Source organism: Nyctereutes procyonoides, unplaced genomic scaffold (assembly GCF_905146905.1).
Source record: "Nyctereutes procyonoides isolate TBG_1078 unplaced genomic scaffold, NYPRO_anot_genome, whole genome shotgun sequence".
Taxonomy (NCBI): domain Eukaryota; kingdom Metazoa; phylum Chordata; class Mammalia; order Carnivora; family Canidae; genus Nyctereutes; species Nyctereutes procyonoides.
This window is the reverse complement of record NW_026575120.1, coordinates 25,267,981-25,287,434: the sequence shown is the minus strand read 5'-3', so window position 1 is coordinate 25,287,434 and position 19,454 is coordinate 25,267,981. Positions and strand designations below refer to the sequence as shown.

Here is a 19,454-nt window from a genome sequence, read left to right as displayed (position 1 = left end):
TTGAGCCTAGACAACGCTCTTCTCTGTGTAGTCTCTTTCTAAATGGTACGATCTCTAAGGAGGCCGGTAAACACCATCTTGAAGGTTGTTGTCTCCCAAATTTACATTTCTAATTCCAACATGTTCCTGCGGAAGTCAGTACAGTTTTCAACTTCCTTCTTAGCACTTCCATCCTGTCACACCAAATCTCTCCAGTTTAGCACGTCTACAACAATCTCTCCCTTACCCAGTTCTGGCTCACAATCTCCCCCATCTTTAGAAATGGATTCCAGCCCTCATCTGATCTGTTCTTCTCCCTCATCACTCTCCCCTGCCACTCCTTCAATCCAAACCATCAGTAAATTCGGCAGTCTTCGGGCTCTTCATGATTCTCCCTACCCTGCATCTCCCTAAGCCCTTCCCTGCACAACAGCCAGAAGGACTTGCAAAAATGTAAATCTGATCGAGCAAGACACCACCTCGTTTTAAACCCTTCCAACAGCTTCTCAAGGCACTTTACTGCAATCCTTTCCCGGTGTCTCTCTCCCACTTTATCCTGTGGCCCTCTCTCATGAAATGGGTGTGACCCAGCTACCTTGCTTTCCTTTAAACATGCCATTCTCTTCAGCTGGGGGCCTCCTGACTCCCCAATGGACGGCTGCTGCTTCTGATTCTTCAGGTATGGGCTCGGACATTTCTCCCTCAGAGATGCCTTTCTTCAGCGCTCCAGCTGAACTATCATCTCCCTTACAACATGTTTTGCATCTTCTCACTATTTGAAATTTGGGGTCAGGTGTTCTACTGTTTCTATTTATTGGTACAGAATAGGGACAAAAGATATCTCAATTCAGTTCTCTCAACACTTCCACTGGCTTTTCTCTGACAATATTTGGCTACTGCATAAACTTCCTTTTGGTGGATCACTTAATGTTATGTCAGTAGACAGCTCTTAAAAAAAAATACTATAAAAAGTCATACTCTCAGATAATATGTTATTCACCATAATTTAAAAGTTAGCTTTGATGCCAAAATTGTGTCTCATTTTAAAAACATTTACACTTCGGAGAACATTGATGAACAAAATGTAGGGCTCCATAGATCAAGAATGTTTGGATGCCACTTCAGGAATAATTAGAAAACCATTCAACTGCTATGAAGAACTTATATAATAAAAGCTTGGGTAATTATATTATGAATTTTAATAAGTATATTATCATAAGACATTGGAAGATAGATTGTGTGCAATTTTATAGGAACTGGAGAAAAATTATGATTATACTTAGATGTTTTGACAATGAAGAAATTACCTAATATATTCTTTAGACTTTAAAATACAGCTATAATTATCAACTTTAGTTATAAATTATCCTACAGATCTCAGCTTTGATGAAAAAGAATTTACACAGACAATTCAGAGGTCAGCTCCCAAATACTGAAACATGGTTTACACTATTGTTAAACTTGAACTTATACTTGCTACATTTGGATTTATGTGTTGCCATTGGACTAGAAGCTTGAGAAGAGACCATTCTTGTTCACTGCTATGTTAAGCATTCTATTCAAGGCTTATTGAATGCCTGGTTTTTATTCCCACTGAGCATTTTTTTTTTTGGATACAAAAATGCATCAATAAGCATTGTACTATGAAACATACTAATTGCCCCATCAGATAAAGCCTACATTCCTGCCTTTCCTCACCGAAAAAAGAAATTACCAATCCATCCAATGTACTGTTAAACTACGTACAAAACAAATTAAAAGCAAAAGGGTTCAAAATGTAGCCATCAGGAGACTAAGATGTAAAGAGAGCTACAGAGAAGAAACTTGCTATCAAATCCTATAGTAACTTAAAAAAAATATATACCACTTGGTTGAGATTGAATTAGATTCTAACAAGAATTACTGAACCCAAAACCTGTTTAAAGTTGGTATTAAGTTTCTTTCTCAAGGCCAATTTCTCAGGTAAATTTACCAGCCTAGTAAATCATACTGCTGTTAAAAGGGCTGTGGGAAAGGAAAAGGAAAACAATAATGGCAAGTGGAGAAAAGGATATTATGGTCAACTTTCTATTATTAGAAGCGTAATCCTGTTGCTTGCTGTTAAGTATGATCAATGTCATAATTAGAACCCAAGAGTACCCTAATCTACTGGAAAAGTTTCAAGAGCAGCCAGAGGTTTGGTCCTGGGCAGACTTGGCACCTCCAAGTCATCCTCACTCAGTTCCAGCCTCTCCCAACATGCTATGCAAAACCAAGGTTGCCATGAAACGATGAGTCTGATTTAGAGAGACCAAAAATGATGGAGAGAGAGCAGAAAGGATGACCAGCGAGAGAAACAGAAAACCTAAGCATTTATAATTCCTTTTTGGTATATACATTCACCTTACAGCCACAGCAGCAAACGACTCGTTTTTATGACTTACAGAATTCTTTTCACATAAATAAGTCTCATATACAAAACTGAGTTCAACATCAAATGGAAGAAATTTAGTCCTGATAGTGCTTTGATAAGATGCTATAAAAGTACAAAAACAGCTGTTACCAGCTTAAAGCCTTCAATAATTTAGGAATGTGAATTTGGCTGGTGCTAGTAATGGCTTTGGAAATATCACCACAGGCACAAGAAAACCAAAAGAAAGGGGATGTGTTTGTGGCTTGCCACCCCAGAGGGCTAGACATTTTTTAGGTTTAAAACTACAGTTTTTCAGTGACTTAGAGCAGTGTTTCTTGGATTTTAGCCTACACAGCATGCAAGCCTGAGGGGAACTCTCCCTCTTGCCCCCTCTGCTTTTCCATAGTACCCTGGGTTTCCTCTCCTGCAGCACATATCACATAGTGTAATTCATAGACTGTTCAGTTCCAAAAATCTGCGCAGCCATTTCGTGGCTTTGAACTCAAGAAACCTAGTACATACTGTATTGTGACCAATGTTTGACTCACTCAAGGCCTACAGTTATTTTCATGGGCATATTTCAGGACAAATAATTTTCAGACAATCTGATTGGTTCTCCAGAGCTACATCTAATACAGTATTATCTCCTCAAGTCATCATTTTCACAGAATATCTGCATTACTCTGCAATTCAAGAAAGCAAGCAGGGCAGCACTGCCACTTGCTATGTGTCAGGTGCTATACATGTGTTATTGTTAAATTCCAACATAAACAGTATGATGTAGTTTTATAGATAAGAAACAAGACAGCTGGCAAGGTAACAAACATGCTTACCTGTGTCATACAAACAATAATGGAAAAGAAGGACCTGAATCCAAGTAATTGCACGACGGAATTGCCCGTGCTGAATTCATATTAACCAATCTTTCCTGGTATCAAATTACAGTAAAAACTGATGTAAACAATACAAAACACCTCTTAAAAGTCACTTTTTTAAAAGGCAGCATAGTATTTAGACTAGAATGTAAGTGGAAAATCACTCTGGGTATCTACAGTGCATCTTTTATTCTCCATGAAGAATACAGAATACATGGCTGTTACTAATTACACCTTTAATAGATTCTAAGACAAAGTATCAGAAATGTAGGTTTTACATTAGAGGTATCCAAGAATGGACAATTAAAACTACACGGGAAAAATAAAAAATAAAGAAATAAAAATAAAAAAACTACACGGGATAATTTCTTTCCTTTTAGTGAATGCCACTGTGTCTAAATTATATCAAGCAATGCTTCAAAATTCAAACTGATTTTAATTAAAAGCTGGATATGAAATAATTTAACAAGAACTGAATCTCTCATTTGGACAGTATGATTTATAGCCTTCAAAACAAAACTCAAAAAATCAACAGTGGTTCTTACTAAATGATTTGTGTTTACAAACCAGAAATGGTGTCTACTATTTTAAAAGAGAAAGAAAATGCTTACTTGTAATTAATTGTTGACAAAACCACAATCCTCTACAGTTTGCCATCCTGGAGGTTTGTTTTCCTCTCCCAAGAATAGATTATGAAACTGATTTGTTAAAACACTTCATTCAAAATGCTATTGCAGTAGACAACTATGTTATAAAATTCTATGGTTCATAATAAGATTAGTTAAATTAACAAAATAATAAAAAGTCCACTTCACAATATAATGGGAAAGGTGGCTATGATTTAATGAAGTACCATCCCTGGAAACCTATTATATTGAAGAAACTTCACTTTCTCTGAGAACCCCTCAATAAATATCAGTCTTAGAAATTAATGGAAATTTCTAAGATTTCTACATATATGATGTTAGCAACAAAAAATTATAGAGGGGTAAAATAAAAAATGAAAAAATTCTTAGAATTTGGAAGTTTCCAAAATACAGTTGAGTATGTTTACTTTTATGAAATTTCATTGAAATATTTAATATTTCAATGAAACATATCTCATGGGTTTAATACACTTATTTCAATACTATCATGAGAGCACTTAGCACATAAGTGTCTAGAACAGACCATAGTCATGTGATTATATGAAATACTTTTCCATAAAACAAGGTGATACAAACAGGATAAATAACAGAAGACAGACTGAGATTACTATCTCAGAATTTCCAAATTAAAATGGGTAAGTAGAGCTGTGGAATGAGAGAAATAAATAGAAAATAAAAAACACACTATGTTATTTGATATGCTAAGATAAAAAAATTTTCCATCCTATTTTCTACTGCTTTTTAGAAGCATTTCTTGTAGAAAGTCTCATGCATAAAAGTAACAACGAGTAGCATATTTCTCTAATTCAGGACTCTACTTACTACCAAGGGTACGGTGAAAGAAGAGTGTCAGAGGCTGTTTTAATTGGTGCAAGGTGGAGTCCTTGCACCAATATGTTTTTAAAGCTCCCCAGGCGATTACAACATGCAGTTGGCCAATAACAACTTTTCTAAACCTAAGATCCAAAGTGGATATACTCATAAACATACTGAAAAATGAAACACTAAAATATATATAAATGCATAACTTCAATAAAGGGGTGAAAGAAAGAAAAGCACTGGTTCAGTGGGACAATTTATATGAAACCATGTCCAGCTGGCTACCTGTTACTGCTCCACCAATTTCCTTTTCCTACTATCTATCACACCTATTTTCTTCCTCTTATCTTTGTGAAATCTTGTGTCTGAAATGAGGAAGAAAAAACAAAAAGAGTTTTTCTATGCATAACCATCAGAAAAACTTACATTACTGTTCCTAGAGTAAGGTCTTGAAGCGTATATCAGAGATATGCTTGAAACATTTCATGAAGAATATAGAATAAATAGCACCTAAAAATCTTCCAAGTAAAAGGCACAATATAAAACACTAAACTTCAATGATTAAGTTCTTCTAAAGGGAAAATAATCCTGTATAGATTCCATGTTCTGTGTCCTGATGTTTCAGAATCAGAATAGTGATCTATATACCCATCCATACTCCAGTATCACTACACACATTTTTATATGTGTACACATATATGTTCATATTAATTTATTACATATTTTTGTATACTGTATACAGTATACTGTATATTTTTTGTATACTGAAACTCTAATGGACACTGAAAATACACAGTGAATTGTTGCTACAACAAATGGTTTTTATCATTCACTTTAAAACATGACCTATGAGCAATTGGAGGATGTAGACTATTTCTACTTCAATACTTAAAAGTGGTGAAAGTATAGCACCACTCTTAATTTATCACTCTTAAATTCAGTTGGTATTTCTCTTTAAATTTAGTTCTCCTAGAACTAAAATTTTCCTGTTTTTAAAATGCTTGCCCTTGCATTTCCAATAAGGTAGTCACTAATTATGAGGCTACTAAGTATTTCTAATATATATGATAAGAAACCAGATCTTGAACACTTAACATGAAAACTGAACGTAACATCTCATTAATAATTTTTATACATATCAAATGATAACATACTTTTAATATATAAAGTTAAACATTAAAATTTATTTCACGGGATCCGTGGGTGGCGCAGCAGTTTGGCGCCTGCCTTTGGCCCAGGGCGCAATCCTGGAGACCCGGGATCGAGTCCCACGTCAGGCTCCCGGTGCATGGAGCCTGTTTCTCCCTCTGCCTGTGTCTCTGCCTCTCTCTCTCTGTGGCTATCATAAGTAAATAAAAATTAAAAAAAATAAAAATAAATAAATAAAATAAAAAAATAAAATAAAATTTATTTCACCTGCTTATTTTTAATACTACTAGAAATTTTAAAATTAGATCTATGAGGTTTGCATTAAATTTCTGTTAGATGGCACTGGCTTACCCTTCTCCTGGCTAACTCCTTTCTCCAGAAAACATTCCATAATCCGATCACTAGCTATCACATCAAATTTAAAAGCTTTCAGGTTTTGTTTCTAATTATTCATTTAATTTCTAAGTGAATTCTTAGAAAAGCTCACATATTAGAAAACTGTAAATAAACAAAGATTTGACCACTATGAAACAGAATTTAAGCAATGAAATGATTAGGATAGACTTCACTATACTGGTAAAGACCAGAAAACTAATGACCTTCAACAAAATATGGAAACACTACTGATGTTAATAATACAAACACAGTTGAACACCAAAGAATCTTGCTTATATCACAGTCACTGCCATGAACATCCATCTCATTTTATATCCAGTCCCCCTACCAAGAATATATAAAATAAATAAATAAAACCAAAAATACAACACAGAAATGCTTGACATCAAAGAAATTCATAGAGTAAGAGACTTCAGGGTTTCCACTATAAAAATATACACTGGAATATTCCCTGGGAGTTATGACCTCAGTACCTTAGCAATGATAAAAAAATAAAAGAGCTATCTTGTTCTATCCAATTCATACTCTCCACAAAAACAGCAGTACGTCAGCAAGCTATGTATTACCAAGTGAAGGTTGTCTGCTACACAACTAATGCCAACCTAATAGGTTAAACATACCTATGAACAGTTTATGAGATCAACAGCAAATTATTAAGCAGTAATGAGACAATGGCAACTCAACAGAAAGTAGAATACTACCAGAATTGGGAACTAAAAGAGAATACAGGAGAAGCAACAACAAATATTAGGGCATGGGTCATATAAAATAGGATAAACCTGGAAGACTCACACACACATATACTAACATTCAAACTCACAGGCACATAGATCTTAGAATGAATGTAACTCAACAGAAAAATAATCCTAATGGCTTCCCAGTTGGAATAGAAGTCTCTTAAATAAGGAGAAATACAGTAAAATTTGACAGGAATATTTATGATGCAGTATCTTTAAAGAATGTAAATATCTGAACCAAAATTAAATTTGAGATTGAAATCTCCATTGCTAGATTTTTTCAGAGCCAAAACCAGAGCCAATTGTTATTGAACAATTATCAAGAAAAGAAAACAAGAGTAAGGAAGAGGAAACTGGTTTGAGAACAAAACCATCTCTTGGTAGAACATAAAATAAGTATCATGGAAAATACTTAGAGAAAGGCATATATGGAGGAGTGTCTTAGTTTACTGTGAATGTCTTTGCCAGAAATAGTTCCATCCCATGAGGCAATTTTGCCTCTGGTATGTAACTGGTATGTAACTTGCTGTCTTTAGAGAATAAAATATACCTAGAATTCAGGGGAGACTAATTCTCACATTAGAATAAAATTCTATTTTCCCACTTATTTTAGGATTCCAAAATTGGATCAAGTATCAAGATGATACTACTCCTATAAAGGCAAACTTTAATCACTGGAAGCATTTTAAATCATCAGATTTTAATTTGAAACTTCAAATCACCATTGTTTGTTTTTTTAAGGTTTTACTTATTCATGAGAGACAGAGACAGAGGGGGCGGGGTGGGGGGGTAGGAGAATGGGGCAGAGACACAGGCAAGGGGAGAAGCAGGCTCCATGCAGGAAGCCTGACTTGGGACTCCCACGTCTCCAGGATCAGGCTCTGGGCTGAAGGCGGCGCTAAATTGCTGAGCCACCGGGCTGCCCTTCAAATCACCATTGTGAGTACCACATTGTTTGATATCTTGCCATCTTATAACAACTTCAGAAAGCAGAAATTTTGTAGAATAAATCAATCTTAGCTACGGTGTCTTCATTTTGCCTTGAGTTATTTTCACTTAAATTCCACTATAAAAGAACTGGAACTTATCCTTAAAGGATAAAAGCCACACTACTTAAGTCATGGGAAGAACTCTCCTCACTTCCTAAATATCAACAATACAATTCTAAGACTTCTTCATGAAAACAATGAAGTAAGTCCTAAGGTGGGGGACGGGGGCTGCACAAAAAAGGTAGCAATTAATAAAAAAGTTAAAATGAGAAATCCCCACCATGAAAAACTCCTTTAGTAAAATTTGAAGCTTGAGCAGTTAAAAATAGAGACAAAGAATAATATCAAGAAACAACTATAGTAGAGGGGAAAAATAAATGTTAGTTACAATATACTAAAACTTAACTGTTTTTTTAAGGCTCTATTGTTACTGTGGAATAGAAATTAAAAATTTAAGTGTTTTGTATTAGAAACTATAATCAAATAGGTTGCATTTGCATGTCCCAACTAAGTTGAAATTCTGAGTAAAACTACCTTGAGTTTAAAAAATTAGTCTTCATTACAGTTTTTTTTAATATATATATTGGCCAAAACATTTTGGTCAATATTACATCTAGTTCTACCTGAAAATATGAAAAATTAGCCTCCAAACCAAAGTTCCATATACACCTTATTTTATATAATTGCTCCAAAAGATTTTTCTGTCCATATCATTAAAATCACCCTACCTGTTTGGACCGAGGTCTACCAGGAGAAAATTTTCTTTTGGTAATAGCTGGTTTACCCATGCCGATTTTTGGAGTGACTGAGATATATGTTGTCGGCATAATGTTTCCAACAGAAGCACTGAGGGTTGAAGGGTAAGTGTGCAGTATATCCTGGGAAGGCAAGTCTGAAGAAAGAGGAGAGGAAGACACATTTGCCTTGCTTATGTCTGCAGCTGACACAAATGACAACTCTGTCTCAGATGGTAGTTTTACAGGTTTGTCTTCTCGGCATAAACGATCTTTCACACAATTCTCAACTGCAGGAGCCATTCCAAAGTCCGTAAATGCAGTGGAAGGTTCAGAACTTGCTTTCTGTTCCATTTCTTCTTGTACCCTTTCTATAACCAACTGTTCCTTAGAACATAAAGAAGTACTTTGCTCACATGGGGACACCACAGTGTCCGGTGGAACGATGGCAGATTCAGTGGCTGATTTTGGAGGCCGAGATTCTTCTATGGATGCCAGCATTTTGGATTCCTCTAACTGCAGATCCTCGTGCGGCACAATGATCTGGTGTGTACGGACTTCAATGTTTTCTGTCACTTCCATTTTGTTTTCATTTTGATCTTCACAAATATGCATCACTTTAGAAGACATTTCCATTTTTTCACTATCAACTTCATGAGAAATCTGATTTTCCACTTCAGAGTTCATTTTATCTTGTGATGATTCTACAAAATTTGGAATATTTATTATATTGATGTATTTATAAATTTAAATTTTTCTGGCTTAAAAATAATAGGCTTGGGCAGGAAAGGGGATAGAAGGGAGAAAAGGGATTTCCACACTTATGGAAACTTATGGTTATACCCTGACTAAAATCAGAAGGTATTTATCAAGGAAAACAATTATTAAGATAATGAAGGCCAAAATACACCAGGACTTATGAATTACATCAGGCCATAAAAGCTACAAAAACATCACCTTAATAGGATCCCTAGAGTTTTCTTGTTTTACTTTTTATTTACTTATGATAGTCACAGAGAGAGAGAGAGAGAGAGAGAGGCAGAGACAGAGACATAGGCAGAGAGAGAAGCAGGCTCCATGCACCGGGAGCCCGATGTGGGATTCGATCCCGGGTCTCCAGGATCGCGCCCTGGGCCAAAGGCAGGCGCCAAACCGCTGCGCCACCCAGGGATCCCTGGATCCCTAGAGTTTAAGGTAGTTTCTGGTAAAATATTAAAACAGAATTTCTAATATAATTCTATTTAACTTATATGATTACAATTCGAACATTTAGAAAAAGATTTACAATTCTGTAGGTCAAGTTATACTCTTTCAACAGCTAGAAAAATGAGGCTCAGTGATCTTGTACGAGGTTTCCAAGTTAAAAAGTAAAGACTAGGGCAGCCCGGGTGGCTCAGGGTTTAGCGCCACTTTCAGTTCAGGGCCTGATCCTGGGGACCCAGGATGGAGTCCCACGTCAGGCTCCCTGCATGGAGCCTGCTTCTCCCTTTGCCTGTGTCTCTGTCTTTCTGTCCCTGCCCCTCTCTCTGACGGTCTGTCATAAATAAAATCTGAAAAAAAAAAAAAGGTAAAGACTAGTCTAGAATATGAAGAGATTTCTTTAATAGCAGGTGCTCAGATGTAATCCTTCTGCAGAATCAGATGAGTAGCAATCACAGGTAGAAGATACTTTACTTATTAGCTGTACCTGCTAACATAACACATTTTTTTGGATATAATCTTTGTATTTCCTCATCATCGATAATTAAACAAAGCTTAACAAGTCAATAAACATAATTAGATATCAGAAATATCTAAAGTCACTAACTGGTAAATTTTAAGTCAGGGTGCTACTGTGTTAATAAGCCTTTAACTCAAACACGCCTAAAAACAAAATCAAAGATCCAATTTACATAAGACCTACATGGCTCTATCAGGTAAGATCACTGGATAAAATGCACTTATATACTATCAAGGCAATTTCTAAGTTACATTAATAGAGATATTAATTTTCTCATTTACTATTTACTGTGGTGACTGCACTTTATCTATGTTCTGATAGCAAAATGAAATCCCACTTTTCATTCCTATTCCCTGAAAGACTACAGTTAAGGATAAAGGGGAAAAACATCAAATAACAGATCTGATCATACCAAGTACTTTTACACTAAAAAATGCTTCAAAAATACTAACATTAAAAAAGAATGATAGGGCACCTGGGTGGCTCAGTAGTTGGGCATCTGCCTGCCTTCGGCCCAGGGCATGATCCTGGAGACCCGGGATCAAGTCCCACATCAGGCTCCCTGCATGGAGCCTGCTTCTCCCTCTGCCTGTGTCTCTCCCTCTGTAGGTCTCTCTCATAAAGAAATAATATCTTTAAAAAAAAAAAAAAAAAAAAAAGTAAACATGCTCTACATCCCAAGCAGTTCTATTAAGCTCCACTACTAGTCTTCTATAAAGACTTTAACTTTATTTTTTAAAGATTTTATTTCTTTATTTGGGGGGGAGCGTGTGCATACACACGTGTGGGGGTAGGGAGGCATAGGGAGAGGGAGAAGCAGACTCCCCACTGAGCAGGGAGCCTTGATCCCAGGACCATAAAAACATGACCGGAGCAGAAGGCAGCTGATTTACCAACTGAGCCACCCAGGTGCCCTGATTTTAAATTGTTTAATAGTGAATATCTGATTTAGCAACTCTACAGAGAATTTAACATCCTTTAGAAATCCAATGCCAAGTCTTTTTAAGAAAAGGATTGAAAAATTAACTTAATAGATCATGACTCAAATTTGCATAACAGTCATAAAAGCATTATGTTGTAACTCAATCAAATTAGATAGTATGCTTACCAGAAATGAGAAGACCATGTGTATCAAGACTTTCTGGTGGATTATTCTGCTGCTGCTCTTCTGTGGGGATGTGAACTGCTGTGAATGACACATTTATGGAATCTCCAGCAAGGAGTCAAAATTTCTCTAACACTGCTCTCTCAATAGTAAGTTGAGTAAGACTTTTATCCTACTGCCAAATACCAATATTCAATATAAGCACAAAATACACTGTTACTATTTATTTCTAAGTAGGGTATGAAGATTAAATTAGGAATCTGATTATGTACTCTGACAAGATTTATTATTATAGATAGCTTTGTCTTATCTTTCTTTACATCTTATTCAATAATACCTTTTAATGAAAGTTATTAAATACAAAACTGAATCTCAGAAAATCTGAGGCTTTTTATGTATACCCTCAATCTATATAAAATTTCACATAAAATCCCAGACTGTCAGATGAGCCCATGATTAAGTTTAATAACTAGTTTTTCCCCAACTTTGTCTCATTAATTCCAGATCCTCAAGTATAGTAACATTTATTATCAACATTCCAAAAGCTTAATTGAAATATCACTGAAATAACTGAAATACCCTCAATAGAACCACTGAGACGATCTAAAACAATAAATTTTTCATTATCTCAGCATGAAACATCTCACTATCAGTATCAGCTCTAGTCAATAATTATAACTAAAGAAAGAGAAAATAACAAACTGCTTTTTAATGAAAATCACTTGGCCCCCAAAGTAAATATTTATGATTAGGTCTAGATTATGGCTGAACTACAAATATATATACATGCCCTTTCCCCTAGTAATTTCTAATGTTATTTTACTAGAAAGCTCCTCTCTAAACAATTTCCTAAAGTGACTATGCTTTGTGGCTCACTTTTATTTAGGAGAGTAAACTTTTAGTAAATATTCATATATTCAATGTATATACACATTTTCTTCTGAAAATAAACTATATCCATTACTGAAAACATTCTTACCATCTGGAACAATTCCAGGTGTGGACTCCTGATCACTGATGTCTTTATTAATTGCTTGCTCTGGAAATACCATATGGTCCTCAGGTCCTTCAACCTCCATCTCATTGTTATAATCTTAACAGAATATTATTTATTCTTTAGCTTAGAGTTAAGTTTTTCTGGTTTGTTAATTAGGTAAATAATTATGACTTTGCTATTATGACCCAGAATGGCATAAATTCTTCTTTGTATTTTAAATTTTCAACCAAATATCTATCTACATTTTTGATGCAGATGGAAAAATCATCTAAATTATGAATTAAAGGATTACTGACATTTTATTATTTTAAAAGGACATTCTAAAACTGTATACTGATAAAAAAATAAATAAAACTGTATACTGATGGCATCTTGGAAATGAAACATTAGTAACTAAGACGTATTTACTTAAACCTCTTGCAGATGATACCATAGGACTTTATAAAAGTTGCCATTCACATTGATTAAAATGAAAACTGATCTGTAGGCAGGTCTGTTTTCTTGACCACCAAAAAACTTCTGATTATGTTCACAACCAACAGAATACTATTAAAATTACCTAAAAAAAAATTTGGGCTCAAAAGATATGAGTTAACATTTAAGAAGGTCATCATAAAACTAAAACTTGTTTGGAGTGAAATAACCCAGGTTTTAAAGCACAAATTACAGCCAAACACTGACAATTTTCATTGCCAGCTGAAAGAACACAACTGGAGTAAGGCACTTCAGTCCTGGGTTCATGTTATTAGAAGAGTTGGAAAAGAGCTATATCAGATGTCAGTCATCAGATTCAGAGATGACCTGAATCATATGTATACTTAAAGGTTGAGAAATTAAGAATAAAATGGGATCTGATACACAGGATTACCTCATTATTACTAAAATAATTTATTGGTGACTGGCTGGCACACATCAAAAAAACACAAAAAAAAATCTCAAGTTTACCTGTAGTGACTTCAGCCATCACCATTTCATCACCTGCCTGTAATGGATCCATCTCAGCTGCTATGTGTTTACAATACATGCAGATATACTCTTCTTTGAACTGAGAATCCAGTTCATGATCTGTTGGTTTGTCACATTCTAAGTGAACCCACCTGCAGTGATAAATGTATTTAAATAAAATTTTCTAATTCAAAGACAAGTTACTATCTAGGGAAAAAAGAGGCAATTGCTAAAAAAGGTGGATACAGAAAGGGTTAAAGGGATGACAGAAGGAGGTTACAGAGACTGGCAACTAGCGATGGCTCTAGAAAAGACCTCTGGCATTTTCAGAGGTCATTAAAGGTGTTCACATATTTTTATTTCCATATTTTTAAGTCATTTCCTCCTTACATTCCCCTCCTAATGCTTGTCTCTGGTCTTTTACCCATTCAATTCCTTATGCCTTTCAGACTCGTTAAATATGTAATTTAATTTCATCTTTAACACTACTCAGTACACAAAGGATCATTAGAGTGATAAAAGCTTGGAACTCAAGGATAGATGGTAGCACAAATGATCACATGATAGGAGAACTGATCACTCAATGGAAGAACTACATCTTCTTACCTTTTGCACATATTACAATGAAGCATGTCTTTCTGCAATTCTGGATGGTAGCACTTCCCACAGAAAGGACATAAGTTATCCTGTTGTTGGTAACAACTGTCACATACCAAGCAATTGTGGTGCCACTGAGAACTAGATCGTGTGCCACACTCTACACATATTCTGCAATTCTAAACACCAGAAAAAATGAAAACAAAAACAGTTTGTTATGCATTTGTATTGCAGTTCTGGTGTGAACCTTTCTGAAATCAATGAAACATTTGCACATTATACATTAAGCTTTAATTTTCATGACACTAATTTAGGGTATACGTTTCTGAAAAAGCAGTGTGTTTTAAATATCTGATGAGATATTCAATTTGCACGAAAAGCTCCAGGAAAATGTAAATAGGGCCCAGAGACATCCAAGAAAACATAAACAGGGAAGGAAGAAAACCAAGAACATAGCAACCCAAACTTTAAAAAAGAAACATATTCCAGAATCAGGAAGTAGCTTGTGTGGAATAAGTATTTGACTCTGCATTGTGTAAACAAATTGGTGCTTCTAAGCTACTTCATTTGTTTGTAGGTAGCTTAGGAAATAAAAACAAGAATTCACACTAAAGAATGATCATGACCCACTCCAAATGTCTTATTATAGTAAAATTCATGCCAAAATCCAATTACATCTTCTCATATTTTCAGAACAGAGAACGGCACTATCCTTACCAAAGGAGAACTGTCTGGAGTGCAAGGCCTGCCAGAAGCCCACCATCACCCTCTGCTGCACCCTTAGCCAACCAACCTAAATTCTGGGCACACAGCTGATAAATTGTGAGCGCTCGTTATCCACCCCAAATCTAACCTAAACACTGGAAAAGGGGGAATTCTATGTTTTTTGAAAGATTTGATTATCAAATAAATAGAAACACTACCATGAATTGCTCAAGTCTTACAGATTTAAAACAAATGGACACATAAATATCAAGGCAAAGTCCTGAACAAAGTATTAGCAGTTTATACAAGATATGCAAGAATGGTTAAATATTAGGAAATGTCTGGCGCCTGAGTAGCTCAGTTGGTTAAGTGTTCAACTCTTGATTTTAGCTCAGGCTGTGATCTCAGGGTGGTGAGATTGAGCCCTGTGTTGGGCATCAGGCTCCGCCCTCAGTGCAGAGTCTGCCTGAGGTTCTCTTTCTCCTTCTCCGTCTACCACTCCCAGGCCCCCCACCAAGTTGTGCTTTCTCTCTCTCTAAAAACGAAAAAGGAAAGAAAATCTATTTTTAAAAATTGGCATATTATTATGCCTGAAAAGAAAAGGCAAATTACCAAATTCAATAGATGGTGGAAAAGCTTTTGGAAAAAAAGTCAAAACCTGTATCTAAAAAATCTACCTCTTCAGATAATAAAAATGGATGGGTATTTTCTAAATGTGATACATACACATTGCCAGGATTTTACTTAACTGGGGGGACCTAGTTAAATAGAGGCAATCCCACTAAAGTCAGGAACAAAGCAAGGATGCCACCTATCTCCACTATTGGTTATATATATAGTTAACATGGTTCTAAAGCCAATGTGAACACTGAAACAATGAAAACAGGCAGTGCAATAGTAAAAGAACAAAATTATCTGTAGATGACAAGGGAGTATATTTGGAAAATCCTAGAGAATCAATCATAAATTCAATACAAGAATTTAACAAAGTATCAGGATACAAAATTTGGGGCTCAAGGGGTAAGAATTAACATATATACTCACATGTACATAATTTATAAATAATGAATTTATACTAGTAACTCCAATTCTGATCCCTCCCACTCAGTTCTTGCCTTCTTCCGTTCTTGTATAGCTATTCTCTAGTCCCCACAACACTAACACATTTACTCAACTGTTCAACCGAATAAACAAAACTACCTGGGTTTGCTCTCAGTAGTTGACTTTATTCCCCCTTTATTTTTTTGACTATATAGGATATCAATATGCTTTCAAAACTCAGTTGTATAAACTGTTCTACAGAGAATTAATGTTTATAAGTTATGTACATATGTGAGTATCGGCCCATTTATTTGTATATGTACGTGTGTGTGTAAATACATTCAGGCATTTCCTGCCCCATCTGCTGAAAAGCCAAAGAGGGAAACACTCCCATAGCAATGAGCGCACCTAGGACCCATTTTCCGCTAAAGGAACCAGACCTACTTCTGGAAAAAAGGGCCGATTCCTGGGGTGGGGCAGAGAGGTGGAAAATGAGCTTGGGACATCTTGTGATGCCAAAATGTAACAAAATGCTCAAATAAATGGTGAGGGCATGTCACAAAAGCATAGGAGGCAGCCCACAGAAGCTACCAAAGGCAAATATGGGACAAGCTGAGTATAGAACAAATTAGATAAAGAATTATGAATTATTGAGGACAGTAGGAATTTCTCAGTCAATACTGACAATATAAACAAATAATTGTGACATGTAAAAGAAGGGAGAATTCCTGTTTACAACGGAGGTGCAGAGCGCTGGCATATGTAACAATGCTAGAGTTGCAAAAGCACCATTTTACAACCAACACATACAAATGATGAAGCAATGGTTTCTAAAATCTTGGAGGAAAATTTGAGGAGCAAGATAGTCACATGATCTTAAATATCTTCTCATATAATCTTTTTATTAGATATGAAAAAAGGAAAAAAAAAACAAAAGGAGAAATTTAACAGCAGCTTGACCAAATTATCAGAATGCACATCACCTATGAGGGAGATGAGCACCAGGTGCCTCTAGCAGAAGCACATCACTACTTCAGTATTCCAGCCAACAATGCAAAACTCTATGTAATTGTGAAGAAGTATCAGACAAAAGTAGAAAAAAAAAAAAATCAAACAGGTATGTGGGGAAGAACTGTATCCTTCCAAAAATGTCAATATCCAAAAGATAGAGAAGGACTCAGGAAATTCAGATTAAAGGAGTCCAAAGTGAGAACCAAAAAGAGTACCTTAAAAAAAAAAAAAAAAAAACTACAAAAACAAAAAGAGTACCTTACCCTAGAAATGGATCTTGGAACCTATATGGGGTGGGGGGGTGGAGGAGATGCTATATGGGATGTTATATCAGGTGACAAAATTGAAATATGGATAATAGATTAGATGAAAATACTCATGTTGATGTAAACGTATGAAGTTGATAACAGTGCTTTGCTTATGTAAGGATATTCCTATTATTAGGAAATACCGGGGCACTTGGGTGGCTCAGGGTGTGGTCCCGGAGTACCAGGATGGAGTCCCACATTGGGCTCCCCTCAAGGAGCCTGCTTCTCCCTCTGCCTAGGTCTCTTTGTCTCTCATGAATAAATAAATACAATCTTTAAAAAAAAAAAAAAAAAAAGTAAATACACACTGAAGTGTTTAGGGGTAAAGGGGACACAATCTATGTAACTTACCCTCAAATGGTTCAGGGCAAAAAAACAGAGATGGGAGGGAAGAAGAAGAAAGGGTACACACAATGATACTAAAATCTAACAAAGGTAAAAAGTATAAATGGTATACAGATACTATTTTTTCTAACATCTAAAGTTTGAAATTATTTCAAAATAAAGTTTTTTAAAAATCATGACATACCAACACAAAAGCATTCTGGACAGAGAAACAGGAAAAAGAAACCTAACCTGACAATGACTGGACTAAAACAAAGTTCCTGAAAAGATTACCTGTACTTCAGTGTGAGCAGCCTCACAAGTCTGATACCCCCATGAAGGCAGACCTATTTGCCTGTTCATCTCTGGCCTCCACCACGGTGCTTTGCACACAGTAGGCCTTCAAATGTTAAATAAATGAACGAATTATGACTAAAGACTATAGACATCTATGAGAATTTAACAGTAGAGGAAGAGAATTATTCTTCAGTGGATAAGCCTATGAAAAACTCTAGGATAATTCTTTGACTATTTAATTTAGACATAACAAGGGACACCTTATAGGCATCATCTTACTAAATCCAACACCCTGATGAGGTAAGTTCTACTAACCTTCTCTACAGGGGAAAAACTGGCTTAAGGAAGTCAAATATTTTGCCAAAGTTCCTGTATTTAGTAACTGGAAAAGTGGAGATCTGGCTCCACAGCTGAATCTTTCACAACATTATATACCTCCATAGAACAGATTTTTTTTTTTTAACTATCCAGTTGTATTCTTAGCAATATTGTACATGATTTAGTCACTGTGAAAGAGCACAGCAGACTATGATAGAGCAAATTAGTAAAAGAGACAAAGATAAAAGAGAACCTCAGGAAATAAACCCAGAATTCTGAAGACATTTTCCAAGATAATGAAAAACATAACAAAGAAGATAATGAATTAAAAGCAGGAAATAAAATTATCTAGATGTTACTAAACATTATTTAAGAAACTGCAAAGATGGCAAATATTTAAAAAAAAAAAAAAGGCTAAGTTAACCAACTCTTCTTTAGACCTTTTTTGGGGGCCTGACTAAAGAGACTGATCCTGGTCAACATGTTCAAGGTAACTAATTAATGTAGAACCAAAATCAGACACAACCTGGAAACAAATTCAAAGAACTGACAAAAATAACGATCTTAAAGCTCTTAAGTAGAACAAAGGATTATAATTAAGTGAACATGTAAAACAAAACAAAGGTATTTTTCTTCTGTGATACCACAAATGGGAAAACTGGAGGAAAAAAAAAATGTTTCCACAGCATAAAACTGAAAAAGTTGTAAAACAAAATGATACCAAACCAAGTTCTTATAGTAGCCTGAAGACAACAGTCTCTTTCAGATATGCTGGATTTCAGAAAAATTGCTATTCCTTAATGGAGCATAATCAAGAATCCAAAAGACTGGGGGGGTTAGAGATTGAAACTTATACAGAGAATACATTTTTTGCAAGGAAAAAGTGACAAAGGTTTACAGTCTCCCAGTTGATCAAAAACAGAGGGAAGAGAAAGGAAAAGGGAAATTTCTGGTTTCTCCATTTTTACTAAGTGGAAGAAGAAATCATTCATACTTCCAAGTATAACTTCCAAGTGGAAGAAGAAATCATTCATACTTCCAAGTATAACACAAAATAAAATTCTTAATTGCAAGTCGCTGCAGGAAATAAAAGGAAAAACAGAAAGGAAATCAAAAGAACTATACTGTCTTAAAATAGCCTAGCATTTCAATTGCAACCATTAATCTAAATAGTTAACTCTATTAAACCTCACACACACAAACACACACACACAATTTAAAATGACACACAAGGACCCAAAATAAAAAGATGTGAAAACATTACATTCAACTGATAAAACTAAAGCCCTAGGAGGCCATATTGATGCACAAACAAAAATAGCTGGTTCCAAAAAGGGGGGGGGGGGAATTACACAATAAGGTAACTTTA

At 35.4% G+C, this 19,454-nt stretch overlaps 1 protein-coding gene across 12 annotated transcripts in view; it reads right to left on the bottom strand.

The window, feature by feature from the left end:
* Positions 1–19,454, bottom strand: part of KMT2C (lysine methyltransferase 2C) — a 282,347-nt gene that overhangs the window by 90,849 nt on the left and 172,044 nt on the right. For 10 of the 12 annotated variants that reach the window (XM_055335130.1, XM_055335137.1, XM_055335136.1 and 7 more), the window contains exons 10-14: positions 14,091–14,260; positions 13,485–13,636; positions 12,522–12,635; positions 11,546–11,623; positions 8,712–9,421 (exon numbers count right to left, since the gene is read on the bottom strand). In XM_055335130.1, the coding sequence (XP_055191105.1) occupies positions 8,712–9,421; positions 11,546–11,623; positions 12,522–12,635; positions 13,485–13,636; positions 14,091–14,260 (1,224 nt within the window). The remainder of the gene's footprint in view (positions 1–8,711; positions 9,422–11,545; positions 11,624–12,521; positions 12,636–13,484; positions 13,637–14,090; positions 14,261–19,454) is intronic. The other 2 variants (XM_055335133.1, XM_055335138.1) reach the window with 2 other exon arrangements.